The sequence below is a fragment of the Artibeus jamaicensis genome, unplaced genomic scaffold, assembly GCF_021234435.1.
Source record: "Artibeus jamaicensis isolate MK-2021 breed Jamaican fruit bat unplaced genomic scaffold, CSHL_Jam_final contig_391, whole genome shotgun sequence".
Classification (NCBI taxonomy): domain Eukaryota; kingdom Metazoa; phylum Chordata; class Mammalia; order Chiroptera; family Phyllostomidae; genus Artibeus; species Artibeus jamaicensis.
This window is the reverse complement of record NW_026521814.1, coordinates 11,909,383-11,930,753: the sequence shown is the minus strand read 5'-3', so window position 1 is coordinate 11,930,753 and position 21,371 is coordinate 11,909,383. Positions and strand designations below refer to the sequence as shown.

Here is a 21,371-nt window from a genome sequence, read left to right as displayed (position 1 = left end):
CATTTTCTTTCCCTTTGTTTTTCATTTGGGAATGTTATATTGACATATCTTAAAGCTCACTGGTTCTTTCTTCAGCCATGTCTAGGCTGTAATGAGCTTAGCTCATCAGAGGCATTCTTCATTTCCATTGGTGTTTCATATTTCTAGCATTTTTTTATATTCTCTCTTAGAGTTCCCATCTCTTTGCTTACATTATCCTTCTGTTCTTTCATGTTGTCCACTTTTTCTAGTAAAGCCCTTAGCATAGCAGTCTTAGTTATTTTAAATTCCCAATAATGATAATTCCAGAATCTCCATCATGCTGTCTGATTCTGATGTTTGCTTTGTCTCTCCAGACTGTGATTTTGCCTTTTAGTGTGCTTGCAAAATTTTGTTGAAAGCCAGACATCATGTATCAGGTAGACAGAACTGAGGTAAATATGCATTTAGTGTAAGGTCATATGTTTATTTGGCTATGTGTTAGGTTGGGTTTACTCTTTGTTGTAGCTAGATGTCAGAGGCTAAAATTTCTTCAAGTGCTCTTGTTTTTGTTTCCCTGAAGACTCCTTTAATAGAGTCTGAGCCTTTTTTCGATTGTAATCCCTTGATATTATACAGGAGCCCTATTGATGTGGTAAGATATGCAGCGAAGCAAAGCATTCCATAGCCCTATGCCCAGGTCTCACTCTTTTACTGAGCCTGTGACCCTGGGCTGTAATCTTCACAAGTGCTCCTCAGCTCTTTCTCCCCATGTAGGTTACGCTCTGGGAAAGTAGCTTCCCTTAAGGGTATTTGTTTAGGACAACAGAATGCTCTGGGTTTATTGTTAAATGGTTACTTTTTCCTTTCTTCTGTTGGAAGGGAAGTAGAAGGGGATTGTTCTTTGTTGTTCATGGCGCAAACCTGGTGGGACTCCTGGAGACAAAACTCACATAACAGTGGGAGTCCATTAAGGTTGGGCCCTCTCAGGAGTTTTCATTTCTTTTGGCAATTCTTGCCCACCTTCCGACAATAGTTATCTTTTCAGTAATCTTACCAGTTGCTGGCTTCATTGGTGGTTTGTGGTTCTGATATACTGTGATTCCCTGTCACTTGCCTTTCCCATTTTGGGGGTAGTAATTTGCCCTGTGAGCTCAATTCTGAATAGATCTAAGAGAATTTGTTGATTTTCAGGATTTTCAGCTTTTTTTCTTGTGAGGATAGAAGGACTTGCAAGTTCCATGTGTATTGATTGCATTGACAACCAAAAGTTGTAAAAGCAACATAAAAGTGAATAAACATTGAGTCAAATTTGTTAACATCAGTTTCACTTGGTGCTAATTATTTGACTAGGTTTTTCAGGCTTAAATTACTATATATTTAAAGTTATTTTTCTATTTTTTTTCAAATTTAGCTATAATTTTTAAAATATTTGGAATTGTCTCATCATGGTAATATGGAAAGTTTCACATTGTTAATATAAGTAAATTTCAAGTTCTGAATGACATTATTGGATATTCTTGACCATGTACAGTATTTCTTTTTCTTTATAATGCCTCAGTGTGAGATGCAGTAATACCACAGATGGCTCAAATGCTATCAATAGGTACTAAATATTTGAAGTGTCTCTATTCAGTCTTGTTTACAACTTATAGTTTTTAGTGTGTTTAAACAATGTGAAAATGAATAAATAGCTAAATTAAAGAAAGTATTATTCTACACTTCTTGAAATATTTGTCTGTATATCATTGTTCTTTCCCTTGTATAATCTTTTCTAACTCTTGGCTTAATTTTTCTTGAAGATTTTTGCACTAAGCTGTAAGACTGATAGAAGTATTCTGCAGCAGAGCTCCCACATGCTGCTTCTTTGTCTTTTCATCAGCCTTTCATGTTGAAGGCATTTTTGTTACTTGAGAACATGTTTGGGAAATTCAACAGAATAACTGTCAGATCACAAAGCGTTGCTAAAAAGACACATGAGCATACTGGAAGGACATTCTGTAGAAAGAAAGATGATAGACTTGGTTGCTCTTCTGACAGATACTTCTGAATCTGTCATGGATTTCCTTCTGCAAACCCTTGAAGAAGTTCAATTCTACCAGCATAGGTACTAGAAAGCCCTATATCTGATGGCAGAATTTTTTTTAAATCCTTCAACATTGGGGAAAAATGCAATAAAAAAAATAAAACTAAAAAAAAGTAAAAGGTAAAATTAAAATATAAATCTTCCTACTGCAGAAAAAGTGTTTGTGTTACCAGAATGTCCTTAAAGCTTAACTCCTAAAATAAGCAGATATGGCCCTGGTTGGTGTGTCTCAGTTGGTCACAAGTTCTATTCCCTGTTAGGGCACATGTAGGTTACAGGATTCAGTCCTCAGCTGGGGTGTGTACAGGAGACAACTGATCCATGTTGCACCTCTCTCTCTTTCTCTCATTAAATAAACACATACAGTGGGACCCCCCACAAAACCAGAATTATCTTCTGGAGTGTGGGTCCCTTGTAATGCAGACTTCCCCTGCAAGGTGAGTGTTCTAGAAACCCATCTGTATAAGAGTACTGTTGGCATTGTTCTGAAACTGCATTCAGCTTCAGTGAATTTTTTTTAAGACTCAACACATTTGCTCATTTCATGATGGGTGATCTATAAGCACACCTGCCCATTACCGTTCCCCTGTTTTGACCAAAAACAGCATGTCCCTCCCATGCCCCACCTTTCTATTCACCTGATCTCACCCTGAGCAACTTTTTTTATTTACCTACCCAGATGAAAAAAGTCCTCAAAGGGAAATAAATGCTTTGCCATTATCAAAGGAGTGAAACAAAAAATTACACAAGCACTAAAAGGCATCAAATTCAACAAGTTCAGAACTATTTTGAACAATGGAAATAACATCTCAGTAGGTGTATTGCATCCAAAGGAGAGTGCTTTGAAGGTGACTGAAGTTTAAACATGTAAGAATAAATACACAATTTTTATAAGTAAATTCTGGGTTTATTGGCTCCCCTTATAAGTAAATAAATAAAAATTTAAAATAAGCAGATATTAAAACTAATAAATAAAGTAACTAAGTGAGGTTAGGCTTCATTTCTGTCCTTTAACATGTAGTTGATCAGGAACCAAATTTTTTTTTTTAATGCATGAGGAAGCTAATTAGCTGAAAAGAAATTTTGACTTATAAAAGATATTTTTATTCAGTAAACTTATTAAGTCATAGTGCTTCAAAGGTCAAAGTGATGCTCTTGATCGGTATTTTATATTTTGGCTATTTTGTTTTAAGTGATTACCAATGATTAAGTCATTTCAAATGATAAGCACTATCATAATTCAGTGATTAAATTTGTTAGAGTGGCTATGCCTTGAAATGCCATTGACATTAACAAACTAATTGCAATCCTGTTCTATCAGTAAATGACTGCTCTGTGTTAAAGGTATGTGTGGGACTAGCAGAAGCTACACCTCCCATAATCTCAAAGGAGTATTACGATTCTCAGATCACAGCCATAATTCTCTTTTACATGACTCTCTTTTTTCGTATTAACATCATTCATCTACTCAAGGTCTGCCAGCTTCAAGTAAAGGAAATTAGGCAGTGATTAGCTAGGAAAAAGAGAATGAATGAAATGTAGTCTGTCTAGTAAATATTAATTCTTCTATTCAAATCAAACTAATGAAGTTAACATGAACCTCATCATGTCCCACTCACTTAGAATGCCCTACTTTTTACCTTTTCCTAAATCCTATAGGAGTTTGAAAATCAAATTCAGTTTCTAGTTCTTTCCTGGCATATATATAAGCTTTTCTGAAATAGGGACTGTATCTTATTTACCTTTGTATCTGCAACATCTTGTACATTCTACCATCAGGGGTGCCCACCTTTTGGTGTCTCTGGACCACACTGGAAGAAGAGTTGTCTTGGGCCATTCATTAAATACACAAACACTAATGAAAACCGACGAGCAAAAAATAGGCCCATGCATAATTTTTATGATATCTGCCACCACAAATAAGCAAAGCAGTCCTCACATAACAACCCTTATTATGCAGTGGCTCTTTCAATAATCTTTTAAAATCGTGCAGCAGATCTCAAGTTTGTTATCACTAATATAAAAAATGCACATATCTAAGTAATAAAACTTAATATAAAACTTAGTAATAAAATTAAATATAATATTTTAAGTAAATTTATGATTTTTGTCTTGGGCTGCATTCATAGCCATCCTGGGCCACACGCAGCCCATCCTGGTCTGCATGCTTAGTAAATAATTGTTTAAAAAGTGACAATAAAAAAGCTTTGCTAACTATTCTAAACATCACTGTTTACCAACTTTTCTGAATATATCTTACAACACAAATTTATTATTTATATTTTTTCTGTTCTTTCATATAAACTAATTTTCCCAAAAAAGCTTATCACCTTAAAGGCAGGAACAAAGATCTCTATTCATTATCTCTCAAGTACCTAGTGAGATATAATAGTAAACCCTCAGTAACACATACTGGTTTTTTAAATCACTTTCTGTGTTATGTACTAGGGGCAAATAAGTTAGAATTTCCTATGCAGGACCCTCTCCATAGTTACAGACATAATAGAAACGTCATGAGAGTCTATAGTAACATGGTCAGTAATTATTTTTTATTTAATATTTATTCTATTTTTTCCATTACCATTTAGTCCCCTTATGTTCCCTTCCTCCCAGCAACAACCACACTGTTCTCCATGTCCCTGAGTCCTTTTTCCTTTGCTCAATCCCTCCACCCCTTCTCCTCCCCACCACTGGCTGTCATTCTGCTTTCAATCTATGAGTCTGTACCCATTTTCTTGTTAGTTCAGTTCATTAGATTCCACATATAAGTGAAATCATATGGTATTTGTCTTTCTCTGACTGGCTTATTTCACTTAGTATATACTTTCTCAAAGGGTAAAACTTTCTTTTTTTATGGCCAAGTAGTATTCCATTGTGTAAATGTCCTGTGGTTGTTTTATCCATTCATCTACTGATGGACACTTGGGCTGCTTCCATATGTTGGTGATTGTAACAGTGCAGTGAACATAGGAGTGTTTATGTCCTTTCAAATTAGTGTTTTGGGATCCTTCAGATATATACCCAGCAATGGGATCACTGGGTCAGAAGGCAGATTCATTTTTAATTTTTTAAGGTATCTTCACACTGCTTTCCACAGTCGCTGTACCAATATACATTCCCACCAGCAGCTCAAAAGGGTTCCCCTTTCTCCACATGCTCACCAGCACTTGTTGTTTGTTGATTGATTTATTGATGATAGCCACTGTGACAGGTGGGAGATTATATCTCATTGTGGTTTTAATTTGCATTTCTCTGGTGATTAGTGATGTTGAACATCTTTTTATATATCTGTTAGCTATCTGTATGTCCACTTTGGAGAAGTGTCTATTCAGTTCCTTTGTCCATTTTTTATTGGGTTCTTTGGAGTTTTTTGTTGTTGAGTTTTGTAAGTTCATTATAAATTTTGGATATTAACCCCTTATCAGATGTATCAGTGTATATGTTCTCCCATTCTGCAGGTTGTCTTTTTATTTTGTTGATGGTCTCCTTTGCTGTGCAGAAGCTTTTTAGTTTGATGTAGTCCCATTTGTTTATTTTTTTCTTTTGTTTCCCTTGCCTGGGAAGATACATACAATAAAATATTGCTATGACCAATGTCCCAAGATTTGGCTGCCTATGTTTTATTCTAGGATTTTTACAGTTTCAGGTCTAACATTTAAGTCTTTGATCCATTTTGAATTTATTCTAGTGTGTGATGTAAGAAGGTAGTCTAGTTTCTACATGTATCTACATGTTTTTCTACATGTATCTGTCCAGTTTTCCCAACACCATTTATTGAATAGACTGTCTTTAGCCCATTGTATATGCTTGCTTTCTCTGTTGAATATTAATTGACTGTAAAGGTGTGGGTTTATTTCTGGGCTGTCTATTCTGCTCCATTGGTCTATGTGTCTGTTTTTATGCCAGTACCATGCTGTTTTGATTACCTTGGTTTTATAGTATAGTTTGATATTAGGTAGCATGATTCCTCCAACTTTGTTCTTCTTTCTTCTGTGGCTGTGCCAGGCTTTTTGTGGTTCCATATAAATTTTTGAAATATTTGTTCTAGTTCTGTGAAATATGTCATTGGAATCTTGAGAGGAATTGCATTGAATCTATAGATTACTTTGGGTAATATGGACATTTTAACGAGGTTGATTCTTTCTATCCATGAACATGGTATGGACTTCCACTTACTTGTATCTGCTTCAGTTTCTTTCTTCAGTGTCTTGTAATTTTCGGAGTAAAGGTCTTTTATATCCTTGGCTAGGTTTATTTGTAGATATTTTATTCTTTTTGTAGCAATTGTGAATGGGATTGTTTTCCTAAGTTCCCTGTCTTCCTTATTGGCATATAAAAATGCAACTGATTTCTGGATATTAGTTTTGTACCCTGCTACTTTGCTGAATTCATTTATCAGTTCTAGTAGTTTCTTGGTGGAATCTTTAGGTTTCTCTATGTACAGTATCATGTCATCTGCAAATAATGACAGTTTTACTTCTTCTTTTTAATTTGGATGTCTTTTATTTTTTCTTCTTGTTTGAATGCTGTGGCTAGGACTTCCAGTACTATGTTGAATAAGAGGTAAAAGCAGACATCTCTATCTTGTTCTTATGCTGGCAGTGGGTTTGTTATATATGGCCTTTATTATGTTTAAGTATATTCTCTCTAATCCCACTTTGCTGAGAGTTTTTATTATAAATGGGTGCTGGATTTTATGAAAGGCTTTTTCTGCATCTATTACTGTGATTGTGTGCTTTTTATCCTTTATTTTGTTTATGTGGTATGTCAATTTATTGATTTGCAAATGTTGTACCAACCTTACAGTCTCAGAGTAAATCCCACTTAATCATTGTGTATGATCTTTTTGATGCATTGCCGTATTCAGTTTGCTAATATTTTGTTCAGGATTTTAGCTTCTATGTTCATCAGGGACATTGGTCTGTAATTTTTTTTTCTTTGTAGTGTCTTCATCTGGTTTTGGAATTAGGATAATGCTGGCATCATAAAATGTGTGTGGGAACCTTCCTTCTTGGATTTTATGAAACAGTTTGAGGAGGAGAGGTGTTAGTTCTTCTTGGAATATTTGGTAAAATTCACCTGTGAAGCCATCTAGTCCAGCACTATTGTTGGGAGTTTTTGATTACGGCTTCAATTTCATTAGGTGTAATCTGTCTATTCAGAATTTCTTATTCTTCCTGATTTGGAGGATTGTCTATTTCTAGGAATTTATCCATTTCTTTCAGGTTGTCCATTTTGGTGGCATATCATTGTTCATAGTATTTTCTTACAATCCTTTACATTTCTTTGGTGTCAGTCGTTATTTCTCCTCTTTCATTTGTGATTTTATTTATTTGGGTCCTTTCTCATTTTTTCTGGATGAGTCTGGTTAAAGGTGTGTCAACCTTGTTTATCTTTTTAAAGAGCCAGCTCTTAGATTCATTAATCTTTTGTACCTTTCTTTAGACTCTATTTCATTGATTTCTGCTCATATCTTTATTATTTCCTTTCTTCTACTCACTTTGAGCTTTGGTGGGTTTTTTTTTTCCCAAATTCCTTTAAGTGTGAAGTTGGATTGTTTATTGGAGCTTTTTCTTGTTTGTTTGTTTGTTTGTTTGTTTTTTGAGATGGGCCTGTAATGCTGTGAATTTCCGTCTAAGGACTGCTTTCCCAGTGTCCCACAGGTTTTAGATTGTTGTGTCCTTGTTTTCATTTGTTTCAAGGGATCTTTTAATGTCTTCCTTGGTCTCATTGTTGACTCACTCATTGTTTAATAACGTGGCATTTAGTTTTCATGTCTTTGTGTGTTTTTCAGTGTTGTTCTTGTGAGTGATTTCTAGTTTAATGACTGTGGTCAGAGAAGATAGTTGATATGATTACAGTCTTCTTAAATTTATTGAGATTTGTTTTGTGTCCTAGCACGTGGTTTAGCCTAAAAAAACGTTCCATATGCACTTGAAAAATATGTATTTTCTGCTGCTTTGGGGCGAAATACTCTGAAGATATTAAGTCCATTTCATCTAGTATGTTGTTTAAGGCCACTGTATCATCATTGATTTTCTGTCTGGAAGATCTATCCATTGAAGTCAATGGGATGTTGAAATCCCCAACTGTGACTGAATTTCTGTCAATATTTCCCTTTATGTCCCTTTAAATATGTGAAGATCTGCTTCACATATTTAGGAGCTCCTATGTTGGGTGCATAAATGTTTGCTATGGTTATATCCTCTTGCTGGATTGTTCCCTTTATCATTATGTAGTGTCCTTCTTTGTCTCTTACTATAGCCTTGGTTTTAAAGTCTATCCTGTCAGATATAAGTACTGCTACCCCAGCTTTTTCTTCTTTTCCATTTGCAGGAAATATCTTTTTCCATTGTGTGTACGTTTCCATCTGAGATGGGTCTCTTGGAGGCAGATATATATGGTTCTTGTTTTCTTACCCATTCAGCTACCATATGTCTTTTACTTGGAGCATTTAAGCCATTTACATTTAAGGTGAGTATTGATGGATACATATTTAGTGCCATTTTATTGTAAGACTAGTTTCCTCTGTTGTTGTTTTTTTCTGTCTCGTTTTCTTCTTCTTCTTAAAGACAGTCTTTTAGCATTTGTTTCGGTACTGGTTTGGTGTTAACAAACTCCTTTAGCTTTTTCTTGTCTAGGAAGCTCTTCATTTCTCCTTCAATGTTAAATGATAGCCTTGCTGGGTAAAGTAGGCTTGGTTGTAGGTCACTGCTTTTCATCACCTTGACTATTTCACGCCACTCCCTTCTGGCCTGAAATGTTTCTGTTGAGAAATGAGATCACAGTCTAATTGCTGCTCCCTTGTATGTAACTTTTCTCTTGTGACTTTTAGGATTCTCTCCTTATTTTTAAGCTTTGTCATTTTAATTATGATGTGTCTTAATGTAGGCTTCTTTGAGTCTGACTTGTTTAGGATTCACTGAGCTTCCTTAATTTGTGTGTCTTTTTCCCTCACTAGATTTGGGAAGTTTTCAGTCATTATTTCTTCAAAAGTTCATGATTCCTTGCTCGCTCTCTTCTCTTTCTGGTCTTCCCATGATGCGGATATTGTTATGCTTCATGTTGTCCAAAATGTTTCTTAAGCTCTCCTCATTTTTTAAAATTCTTTTTTCTTTTTGCTCCTCTACCTGAGTGTTTTTTTTCCTACCTCATCTTCCAAATACCTAAGCAAGCCTCTTCTTCATCTAACCTACATTTTATTCCTTCCAGTGTATTCTGTCTTTCAGATATTGCATTCTTTATTTCTGACTGGTCTATTTTTATGACTTCTGTGTCCTTTTTCATGCTGTAGAGTATCCTTATAATCATTACTCTAAATTATCTATTTGATAAATTGCTTGCCTCCATTTCATCTAGTTCTTCTGGAGAATTCTCTTTTTCTTTCATATGGGGTCTGTTTCATTGTCTTCCCATTTTGGCTGCTTCTTTGTATTTTCCACCTTAATTGTCACACTGGACCGTGATACAGCCTCAAGCTGTAATCAGCAACTTGGCTTAAGCTCCACTGGGTGGGGCAGAGTAATTCCTGCAGGCAGGGCCATTGCTTCCCCTCAGGCTGATGCCAGTTGGAAGGAAGTGCTCTGCCTGAGAAAGATGGTCCCTGTAGTATGGGGAATGACTCAGCACAGGCGTCCTGGCAGCTGTTCCTTCAGTTCTCTCCCAGAGCCGCCAACTCTAGACTCTCCTCAAGCATCTCTAGTGCACTCTGCCCTCCCTCTGCCAGAACCCGGGGTAAATGGCTGCAAACAAAATTTTGAGACTCTCTGCATCTCCAGTAGTCGCTCCCTAGCAGACAGAAACCCTGCTACTTTTCACAGCTGGTTGTTACCCGGGTTCCTTTTTAGCTCTGGTGCCATAGGCTGGGGAGCCCAGCTTGGGGTTTAGACCTCATACTTCTCAGGGGGAACCCCTCAGGAGCTGATATATCCTTCCAGGATTTCAGCTGCCCCCCTTGGAGCCCAGCCAGCCCTCGCTCCTTCTTCATACTCCCTACTGGTCTGGGTGTATTGAAACGGTTTCTTCTGTCTGTCCTGGTTATAAGCCTTCTCTCCAGCTAGTGTTCAGTTGGTTATTCAAGATGATCACTGTGCAATTTAGTTGAAATTCCAGATTGGTCTCAGGAGCTTTTACTTCCTCCTCTGCCATCTTGGATTCTCTCTTATAATCAGTAATTATTGGTGACTGATTAAAATATCATGTGTAACTTTTTTTTTTTACGTAAAACATACTGGTCTTATGTAGAGTTTGAGTAAGACAAATGTATGCACCCATGTAACCAATGTCTCTGACAAGATAGACAGCACTACAGTCACCCTAGAAAACACCCATATCCCTTTCCAGTTGGTCTCCTGCACCCACAACCACTGTGCTAATTTTTGATCCCATGTATTAGTTTTACCTGTTCATGATCTTTGTGTAAATGGAGTCATGCAGTATATATTCTTTTGTGCCTGACTTCTGTAATTCAACATACTGTTTTTGAGGTCTGTAGATGCATAACTTTTCAAGAGCATTAATATTCTCATAAATATTTCTCATAACTTATTTAAAATATAAGCCCTGGCTGGTGTAGCTCAGTGGATTGAGCACGGGCCTGCAAACCAGACAATCGCGGTTCGATTCCCAGTCAGGGCACATTCCTGGGTTGCAGGCCAGTTCCCTGCAGGCCAATTCCCAGCAGGGGACGCACGAAAAGCAACCATACATTGATGTTTCTCTCCCTTTCTTCTTCCCTTTCCCTCTAAAAGATAAATAAATAAAATCTTTAAAAAAAAAAAAAACCTTAAAAAAATAAATAAATAAAATAAAATAAAATATAGTACTGTCTTGGCTGGTGTGGCTCAGTGGATTGAGCCACCAGCCTAAGAACCAAGAGGTTGCCAGTTCAATTCCCAGATGGGGCATGTGCCTGGGTTGTGGTCCAGGTCCCTGGTTGAGGGTCCTACAGGCAGTGGAGCCGGTGTTTCTCTCCCTCTCTCCCTTCCCCTCTCTATAAAAGTGGATAAATAAAAGTTTCATGTATATAATTCTATGATACATCATTTGTATGTTGCAGTGTTCGCTCACCACCCAAAGTCTAGTGTCCCTCTGTCATCATATAACAAATGATTTTTCCTAGTTTTCTAGGACTGTGAATTCGCTTTATTATAGCTAGATGTATTATCACTAAAATATCTGTATGTATATTAAGTTGAAAATGTGAGTTTAAAGACCTAATCAAATATAAGCCACATATCTTTAACTGTATTTATTCTGTAAAGCAAGATTGTTTTTAATAAAGGGTTTTCTATTAGCATACAGTAAGGGCAGTTTTATCATTTTTTGCTTTTGTGTATTTTGCAGACACATAGACTAAATAAAATGTTTGATTTTTCATTTAACATTTAATAATCAAATTAGATTATTAATAGAAATCTATTAGTGGTTTCTATTAATGGTTTTAATAGAAATCAAATTAGCTGTCTTCAGTGTGAACTTGGGATAAGGGCAATAAGAAACCCCATTGTTTCCAGCCTCCACTAAGATGAACTGGCAGTGTGTCAGGAAAATTCCCAGTATGGAGCAGTTTTATTACAATTCAGTACAATTGGTTCTTGCATAACCTTTACAAAATCATACATAAAACATTCTCATCTATATAAATAAAAATCACCCACACACTTTATTAATAGCTTTGTTCACTTTTTTCCTGGGACTTGTGCTGCATGTTCCTATTGTGCCCCCTTTTTAGTCTTTTTTGAAAGATAACTTTCTCTGAGCTTTCTTAAAAGCAAAAAGGTTAGGTAATATTAGGATATTATAAAATAATACAAGTGTAAGATAGTTCTCGATAATTCCTACTAGACACAGATCTCTTGCTTGATCATGTGCAAGAACTAGAACTAGTGTCTCTTAAGTGTTCTTTCCATTTAAGGGACAAGGAGTGGCTTTTTCACCAAATATAGTCAGTTTAACAGAAAGAAGGTTGCACTTTCATGGTAATAAGAATTATAGTATATTTTATTTGTGAATGCTGAGGGGTTTCTTTTAAAACTCATTTTTAAGGTTATACCACTGTTCTTATAACTATAGTAATAAACACATGGTGGAAGCCGGAACATAGCAGGTTGGAGTCTCAGCCTTTTTTCCATAGTCTGGTCTATTAGCCAAAAATGTGTGTATTTTCATGCATCATTTCCTGAATTCAAACTTCAGAAGACTTTCTATATATTCCCCCAAAATATGTGGTATAAATACCAAAATAATTTAGTAATAAGCCTCTAGATCTAACTATAAATTTACAGAAAATACAAGTGCTAGAAGAACATATTAAATGGCATTACTCCTGGCTGGTGTAGCTCAGTGGATTGAGCGCGCGGGCCTGCGAACCAGAGTATCGAGGTTCGATTCCCAGTCAGGGCACATGCCTGGGTTGCAGGCCAGTTCCCAGCAGGGGACTCATGAGAGGCAACCACACATTGATGTTTCTCGCCCACTCTTTCTCTTTCCCTTCCCCTCTCTTGAAAAATAAATAAATAAAATATTTAAAAATAAATAAATAAATGGCATTACTATTCAGAATTTTGGGAATTCTACAGGATAAATTAACAATGTTCTTCAACAAATAAATAGTACAATAGTAATGGGGGAGAGAGGGAAAGGTGGCTAAATTTTTTAAATTAATAGAGACCTATAGTGTGTGTAAGTTACACATCAATAAAAAAGAGAGAGAAACTTAAAAGATACATGAAACAAATGCAGCATGAGGACCTTGTTTGGATCCTAATCTGAACAGTTATTAAAAGATGCTTTTGATAGGTCATTTCAAAGAGAGCTTATGTGACCAAAACCAGGAGCTCTTAATGCTGTGACCTAAGATTGAAGTTCTCCATAGGATGTAATAGACACTTAATAGTGCTATGTTTTCTTGTGAGCCCAGGCCAGGTGGCTTGGTTGGTTGGAGCACCATCCCGTACACTGAAAGGTTGCAGGGTCGATCCCTGGTGCGTATGGGATTGGTGTTTTTCTCTCACATCAGTGTTTCTCTCTCTCTCTCTCTAAAAATCAATAAACATGTCCTTGGGTGAAGATTAAAAAAAAAGAAAAGATACTTTTGAGACTGCTAGGGGAATCTGAAGGTTGACTAGATATTTGATGGTATTTTAAAACTATCGATAGGTATATTAAAGATGTTGGGATTCTTTAAGACATATCTTTAAGACGTATCTTTAAGACATAATCCTTATTTGTTAGTGATTTATAAAACTGACATTTATTAAAAATACTCTATAAGAAAGGAAATAGAAAGTTGGGGTTAATAGATAAACTAAGAATGGCAAAATATTGATAATTGTTGACGATGTGTGATGAGTGCATAAGGCTCATTACATTATCTTCTCTAGGTTGGAAATTTTCCATAATACAAAGTTATTAAAATACATATACACACACATTGACAATGAGAAGGAAAAATTGATCACCACTGTGATAGCAAACAAAAGTATATTCATTTTAGGAATAGCCATTCACTAAACAGTACTCATCCATACTCTTTAGCAGACAGTACCCATCCTATAAATTAATGTCTTAAATTTGATGGAGAGAAAGGCATTTCTAATACAGCCTTGCCTAACCTAGAACTCAGTGCCCTCTCTTCTCCCACTGAATACTATAAAATTATAGAAGGTAATTCTTCATTTGAAAGGAGCGATAAACTTTGAGTGGAAGACACATCTGTCCTTGTGCTTGCAATGAAATACAGAAAGTATCTTGCCCTTAGCATTCATTAGTCTTCCTCCTGTGCTATTTTTGGGATTGACATTGGACTGTTATCCTCTTAATTGTGACGTCAGTGGTGTGGCCTAATGGCCAAAACCTCCCATATTATCCTTAGATAAAATACCTATTTTACTTCAGAACCTTTTTTACCCTCACTTGCTGTTGCTTAGTTCTATACAGATGAATGCTCTCGATGAATAGATTAAAGCCTTTACAAACATAATTTTGTACAACATAATTCACCTTTTGGGGATTTTTTGTTTCCCTGAAACACTGACTTCTTGGCATTTTTCTAGTAGAAAATAGTCGGATTAATCAGGAGACAGAACCGGACACCACAGGCACAGTCAGTACTTTGGTGCTTACCCAGCTCAAGCAAAGAAAGTTTGCAAAATTCATGAGCGTTGAAAACATTTTCTTTAGTGGGGCCTGATTCTGTAAGTTGAAACATTAGTTTTCGTGGTAGAGAGGCGTTAACGTGTCCTGGCCCACAGGATCTAGAAAGGAGCCCTCACAGTCAACATTCTCAAGTAAGTGCCCTTTTCCTGTGTTACTTAGTTATTCTGCCATAGCAGATTTAAGAGCAAACCAAATATGCCTAGGTTCGAACTCCAGCTGTAAAGTATGGAAATGCAGTACATAAAAGAGGTGGTTTTACATTTAAACATATATGTAAAGTGTTTTTTCAATATACTTATATAATCTATTATATCAAGCAATTTTTAGTTCTCTAAGTCATTTTTATCCAATTAACTCCAGCTACTGTGGCAATAACATAGAAATATAAAGACATCTTACTAAATATATTTTAATGAAATCTGACTTGTCCCATCTACTAAATTCAGAAATTTTGACGATGGGAGAAGTTTTAAGTACAAAAATAATGTATATGAATAAGACAGGATTTTGAAAAATGTTACTGCTGCCCTGACCAGTATGGCTCATTTGGTTGGGTGTCATCCCACAAAGAGCCGGTTTGATTCCCGTCCAGGTACATGCCTGCGTTGCAGCCTGGTCCCTGTCCGGGCACATGAAAGAGGCAAGAAGGTGGTGTTTCTCTCACATATCAGTGTTTCTCCCCTCAGTCTGTTCTTCCCGTCCCCTCTTGCTAAGAATAAATAAATTAAACCTTTTTAAAAAAATGTTACTACTAAGGATATTTTTTAATTATCAAGGATATATCATAAGGTAATCATAAAAGTTGTATAGCTACTGGCAAAAATAATGGTTACTATTTATTGAGTACTATTTGCCAGGTATAAAATACTAAGCACTGTATTTTATGGTCTTACAACGTGGAAGTCTATGCTAAGCATATGTACTACACAGAAATCAATTGAAGTTTTGAAGAAATATGAATGGTAGGAGACTAGTGTTTCTTTCGTACTCTGTATACTCTGTCAGATTGGGGAGAGAGATAATTTTCCTGAAGTAACTGAAAGCACTGTAATAAAAATGTAGAACAAATAGATTTAAAAAAAAACAAAAGTAAAAATGTAAAAAATGTAAAAAGCATGTTTTCTAAAACATCTTATTAAAATCACCCATCTTCTGATGAAATTAGTAACCTTTCTTCATAATGGCCAAGTTCTTTGGCCCTTTACTGGAGTGGTTGCTATCTTTATTCTTAGCATGTTTGTCTTCTGAATTCATCTAACGTCTAAAATAGTTGGTGACAATGAAATGTAGTTTTGATACTTCAGAAAAGACATTTTCTAATTTACAAAATTAGGTTTCTGTGTGTGAAATTTAAGAAGCCAACAAAGTGAACACTATCTAATTAATTTAATTTTTTCAGTATAGCTATATAATCTATTATATCAACTAAATTTTCAGTTCTCTGAGTCATTTATATTAATTGTATTAGGACTTGTATATCATTTGTAGACAGCTAGTATTAATATTTAAAATTCTAAATATTAGTTTTAAGGTTTAAAAGGTTTTATTATCAATATTATCAACCACATTGAATAATCAAAATGTTATTAAAGTAATCCCTCATGCATGTGAGTAAATGAACATGCATGAGGGACCTATGGATGGAGCGATAAGGGGGTGGGATTGAGTGGGAGGTGGGCGTGGGTAGGGCGGGGAAAGTGGTGGTGGGAAAATGGAGATAACTGTATTTGAACATCAATTAAAAAATAAAAATAAAGTAATCCATTGGAATTAAAGATCTTGTATAAAAGAAAAATATAAAATCCTACATTGTTTTAAAGTAAAATATTAAAATTAATGAAATATGATGCTGCTTCATGATGTTTTTGTTTGTTTTGTTTTTAACTAAGTAAGGCTTTTTCCCCAGTAAATTAAAGCATTGCGTTATTAGTAACTTCCCATCCTCCAATAATAGCCATCTTTTGCCCTCTTATCTGCCTGATACCTAGAGCCAGCTTTCAGTTGCTCTTTGGTAACATGAATAAAGTGGTAAAATCCCACAGAGTTCAGTAAAAGATACTTACTTACACCTGAGCTCTATGACCGAACTTTTACCAGAGATGCTACTGACCAAGTGAACACGTTGGAATTGGATTGCCTTTTGTCCTCTGTGGTAACATATAGGTAAACAGTCAATAAAGCAGTAAAAAAGAGTACTGAATTCAAACTAGAGAATCAGTGTCTGAATATTTGTCTATCCCCCACCTCCTTCATGAAGTTGTTTGCAGGAATTGTCTTATTCTTCCTTGTATTCCAGATATATCACCCAGTATCATTCATTTAAGCCAGTGTAGATAGATGATTTAGGCCAGAAACTTCAGTAGCTTCCATGTACTATTGTCATTATTTACAACCTGCAGGGAAAACAAAATGAAACTGGAAAGAGTGTTACCTACCTATGTAAACCTAATAATGTTTGAGGGAAGGTCTCAGATGTTTAAAAAATCTTTTATTATATCTACCTTTATTCCATATTATTTATCTTTAGTACATATTATGTGACCAAAAAGAAGCTCACTTTTCAGTTTGGGATTTTGCAATGGTGAAATAGCAGCTTGTGAAAAATGTAACACATACAAACCTATCGCCAGTTTAAAACTGCTGTTACCAACCCCACACCAATAACTAGGAATTATAAGCTGTGGGGGTATACACATGTGTGTGACACATACACACATGTGAGCACACACATGAGATTAACTGAAATAGAAACCATACCCATAGTGCTTGTGTGGGAGTGAGTGTGTGTTTTGTTGATAATTAGCAACGACAGGGCAATGTACTCAGTATTAATACTTGATAAATAATGGTGAGAAACTTTGAACTGGAAAGTAGAATAATAAATTGGTCGTGTACCTTTAAAGGTATCTCTTTTAAATTGAATTCTTACTAAAATAACTAGTAAAGTTTAATTGCAGTTTTTGTTACCACTTTGATTTATACTAACAGCTACCACACAGATAGCATCTAAATGTATCTTTTTCTCTCTGACAAAGTTACATAAGAGAATCCCCTAGCACGTAAAGAAAAATGCAATTATTTTCTATTCTGAATCTCCAGACTGCTGTTTTAGAAAATCATATCTGATTATTTGCTCAGCAGAAGATTATTGAGTTGATTTAGCCGTGATTTTACTTAACAAAGCTTCAACTGCATTCCTACTGTGGAGTCCGAAAAAGGTAGAGAGATATAAATGATACATTCAAACTGCGATTTTTGTGAACAGGGCCATCGATGCACCCCTCGGAGCTAATAGCGGAGATGAGAAACAGTGGGTTTGCACTGAAACGAAATGTGCTGGGGAGAAACTTGACCGCAAATGATCCATCACAGGTAATGATCTTTTTATCAGTAAGCTGAAAATGTCTATAAATCTAAATGTGATTGCTTGTGAATTGCTACTTAATGTTTTCCAATATGCATATATCCGTAGGAAAGCAAAATAGAGCAAAGAAAATGCCTAAAATGTATTTTGATTTTGCTTCTTTATTATTTTAACTTAAATGAGAAATTGTTTTTAAACCTATATTTTAATAAATGAAACTGCTCCTCTGGGTTTATGTGCATGAAATATCTAAACTGGTGATAAGGTTGTGTTTTCCTTCCTGCTAACTTATTCCTGAAGTGGCATTAAATAGAACCAATAGGAAGAAATGTATAAAAGAAAACTAAAAAATACAGAAAATATTTTAAATATTAATTTATTTAACTGTACATAGATCCAGAAAATGGTTGAGTTTAAAGGGTTGTAGATATCTTAATGCCAACCATTTAGTTTATTTAATGTGGAAACTGGAGCCCATAGAAATAAAGTGATTTCACTAAAGTCATGTGTCTATTTTGAGACAGATGAAACCAAATCCCAGCCTCCCACTGGCATAAACTTGTGCTGTTCTGAAAAGAGATCCATTACTTTTCCAACATTACTAGGGATTGTTCACATAACTCAAATAATTATATATTTTTTGTTTTTTAATTATACATTTGTATTGTTTGATATATTTGATATGAACTTGCTAATCATATATTTGATAATGTACTATCAAACTTATAAAGGCTAAAATTATGGATGTTTTCATCTTCCCCAAAAGTTAATGATCTTCTTCGTTGTAATAGTTCATTAAATTTAAAACAAGACATTTAAACTTGTAAATATTTACATTCAAACTCAAGAGATAGAAAGTAGAAGCTGTGCTACTCTCCCTGAGTAAAATCTGTTATTGCTGGTAAAGCTGTTGTCTTCACCTCTGCGTGTCTAATGGTCCTCCTCAGTTTACTTCCTCCCCACGTTCCAGTCCAGAAGGTCACACTCATCTACAGTAGGTCCCCAGTACAAAATTTCTTATTTATAAATGTTTTCTTTCCTATCCAATAACTTACTTGTCTTACAGTCTAGAATTTAATGATCTTTGTTGACTCAGGAATATGTTGCAAGTGAGGGTGAAGAAGATCCAGAAGTCGAATTTTTAAAGTCACTAACAACCAAACAAAAACAGAAACTTCTCAGGTAATAAAAAAGTATATATTCAATGGATTCAGTTACTTTTTTTTTTCACGTTTCATCTTAGTATCATATTTAACTCTGATCCTAAGAGCTCATGAAGGTACTGAAATCATGTATCACATTCAACTATAGTAACACAATTCTTTCTTTCTGTAATATGACAGTGAATCTAAGATTATATACTCAGATTGCACCACAGAAAAAACATACTTTTCAGAACATTTAATTTGGAAATAGATTAATTTGTAGGTTTTACTTGTTATAGTAGATTTGTATATGTCTGTAGGTTATTCTTAGAAAATGTTTTTTGGCCATGTATTTCTCTTTTTTCTATTTTATAAGATTTTATGAGGAATTCTGAAAAATGCTTCAATTTAAGTTAAAAATGAATTTTGTTAAACATTCTACCTCTGGATTAAAGAATCCAAGAAGTGTCTCCTGAGTCCAATAGAGGGAGCTCATGATGTTTCTCTGTGTGGAGTTTTAACAACGGCTGGACAGAACCCAATGAAAGACATTTTTATTTCAGAGTAATTCAGACAAATCATGTAAACGAGCTACTCTTCTGAGAATGTGAAGCACTCTCTACAAATTCAGAATGCCTTAATAAAATTATTCTAATTATTTATAAATCTAAACAATTATTGAAAACCAGTATGTGATTATTTAATTTTATATAACTAAACAACAGCATAAAAAATGTAAAGTGTGTCCTTATTCAGAATTTCTGGAAAATATGCTCTTGAATTTTGATCATGTAATATTGATTAGTATTTATATAGTTGAACATAGTACATATACAAGAAATTAATTTTTCATCTGATTATAGTTCTATACTTGAATCTGCAGTAGATACAATTAATGCGTGTTCCAAACCATCTTTAAGTCATGATGACCATTTATTTGAAGTGCTATGTAATTTAAATTCTGACTCAGTAAGAATTTTTTAATAGACGTTACTATTAAGCAAAGTATAGTGAGAGAACTGGTTTAATGCATTTAATTTTTTATTTAAATTTAATGTATATGTGACATGAATAGTTTAAAAGGAAGAAAGTTATTTGTCATTTATTAAAGTATATATATTTAGTACCATTTTAATAGCTGCTAAGAAAATACATTGTCTATTCAAAATTTTATACTAGTCTATGAAAGGACTATTTTTAGTCTGTTACTCTTTTTTCCCAATAACAGGAAATTGGATCGACTTGAGAAGAAAAAAAGGAAAAAGAAAAAAGATAGAAAAAAGAAAAAGCTTCAGAAGAGCAGAAGTAAACACAAAAAACATAAAAAATCCTCCTCCTCATCCTCCTTTTCCTCCTCTTCCTCTTCTTCCTCCTGTTGTAGTGAAACTTCAGAAAGCAGCAGTGAGAGTGATAACAAAGGGAAAAAAATGCAAAAGAAAAGAAAGAAAAACAAATGTTCAAGAAATAAAAACAGTGATATAGAAGAAAAGGACAAGCAGAGGAAAAGAAAAGTTTATGAAGAACTTTCTAGCAATCGCTGTAACAAGGAAAAAGCCAAGGAAGAGCCCAGATTTTTAAAACAAGAGCGTTCTAGGGAGACTAGCAGATGGAGTCATTCTGATTTTGACCGAAAGTTCAGAAGCCATAACCACAGCCCAGAGAAGAGAGGATCTGAAAGCATTGAGAGGAGCAGCAGGAGCCAGAACAGAGATGAGAGGAGCAGGAGAAGTCGGAGCAGAGATGAGAGGAGCAGGAGAAGCCGGAGCAGAAGTTATAGTAGTTACAAGCAAAGGGAAATAAGAAAATGGCCACAGCGAAGTCCCAGTGAAGAGCGGAATAGAAGAGATGACACCAGAAGCCATGGCACAGAAAAGGAAAAATGCAGAGAGAATGAAGCAGAAGTAGAGAGTAAAGAGAGGCTGCATGTGACAGTTACCTGGGAATAAAAATATCTCCACTTCCTTACTGAATACCTTTAGCAAGGGCTAATATGTACTGTTGTCTTCCAAGCTCTATTTTAATTCTCCATCTCTGTGAACTGTCATATCAAGTACAAAACTACATGAGTCTCATAAGAATGAACTTTGCAAATATTTGTAAGTACTCTATTTTGGAGTTATAAAAACATTTTCTGTTGATAAGTGTTTCTTGTGCCCTCTATACTAGATAAAAACCCCATATAACTCTGTGACATTTTCTTTGTTCTGAAACAGCATTAAAAGAATGATACTATAATGGAATGAGTATACTTTATTTCTTTAAAACTTTTTTAAAGTCTTAATTTTTTTAGTTACTGATTTTAGAGAAAAACATCTATTTGTTGTTCCACTTAATTATGCATTCATTGGTTGATTCTTGTATGTGCCCTGACTGCAGTTCAAACCTGCAGCCTTGGTGAATTGGAACTGGTGCTCCAGTCAACTGAATTCCTTTCAGGGGTTTTGTTCTACAGAGTAAGCTATTTACATTCAGGTGATACATTAATTTTCTATGCCGCCATAACAAATTACTTCAAACTTGATATAAAAAAAATATTCTACAGTGCCTAGAGATCAGAAGTCTAAAAGTGTTCTCACCAGGGTAAGATCAAGGTGTCAGCAGGGTTGGTTCTTTCTGGAAGCCCTAAAGAAAAACCATTTGCTCACCTATTCCAGCTTCC

General features: G+C 35.1%; 1 protein-coding gene and 1 non-coding gene across 2 annotated transcripts in view; both read left to right on the top strand.

Annotated features, from left to right (window-relative positions):
- Window positions 1–20,947, top strand: part of CIR1 (corepressor interacting with RBPJ, CIR1) — a 45,226-nt gene extending 24,279 nt beyond the window's left edge. Inside the window, exons 8-10 of the mRNA XM_037151278.2 lie at window positions 17,469–17,575; window positions 18,664–18,749; window positions 19,941–20,947. Coding sequence (XP_037007173.2) covers window positions 17,469–17,575; window positions 18,664–18,749; window positions 19,941–20,658 — 911 coding nt within the window. The 3' untranslated portion in view covers window positions 20,659–20,947. The remainder of the gene's footprint in view (window positions 1–17,468; window positions 17,576–18,663; window positions 18,750–19,940) is intronic.
- LOC119053654 (small nucleolar RNA SNORA25) lies at window positions 12,843–12,966 on the top strand. Its single transcript, XR_005083342.2, has one exon. It is a non-coding gene; the product is annotated as a small nucleolar RNA SNORA25 (small nucleolar RNA).
- Window positions 20,948–21,371: the final 424 nt, after the last annotated feature.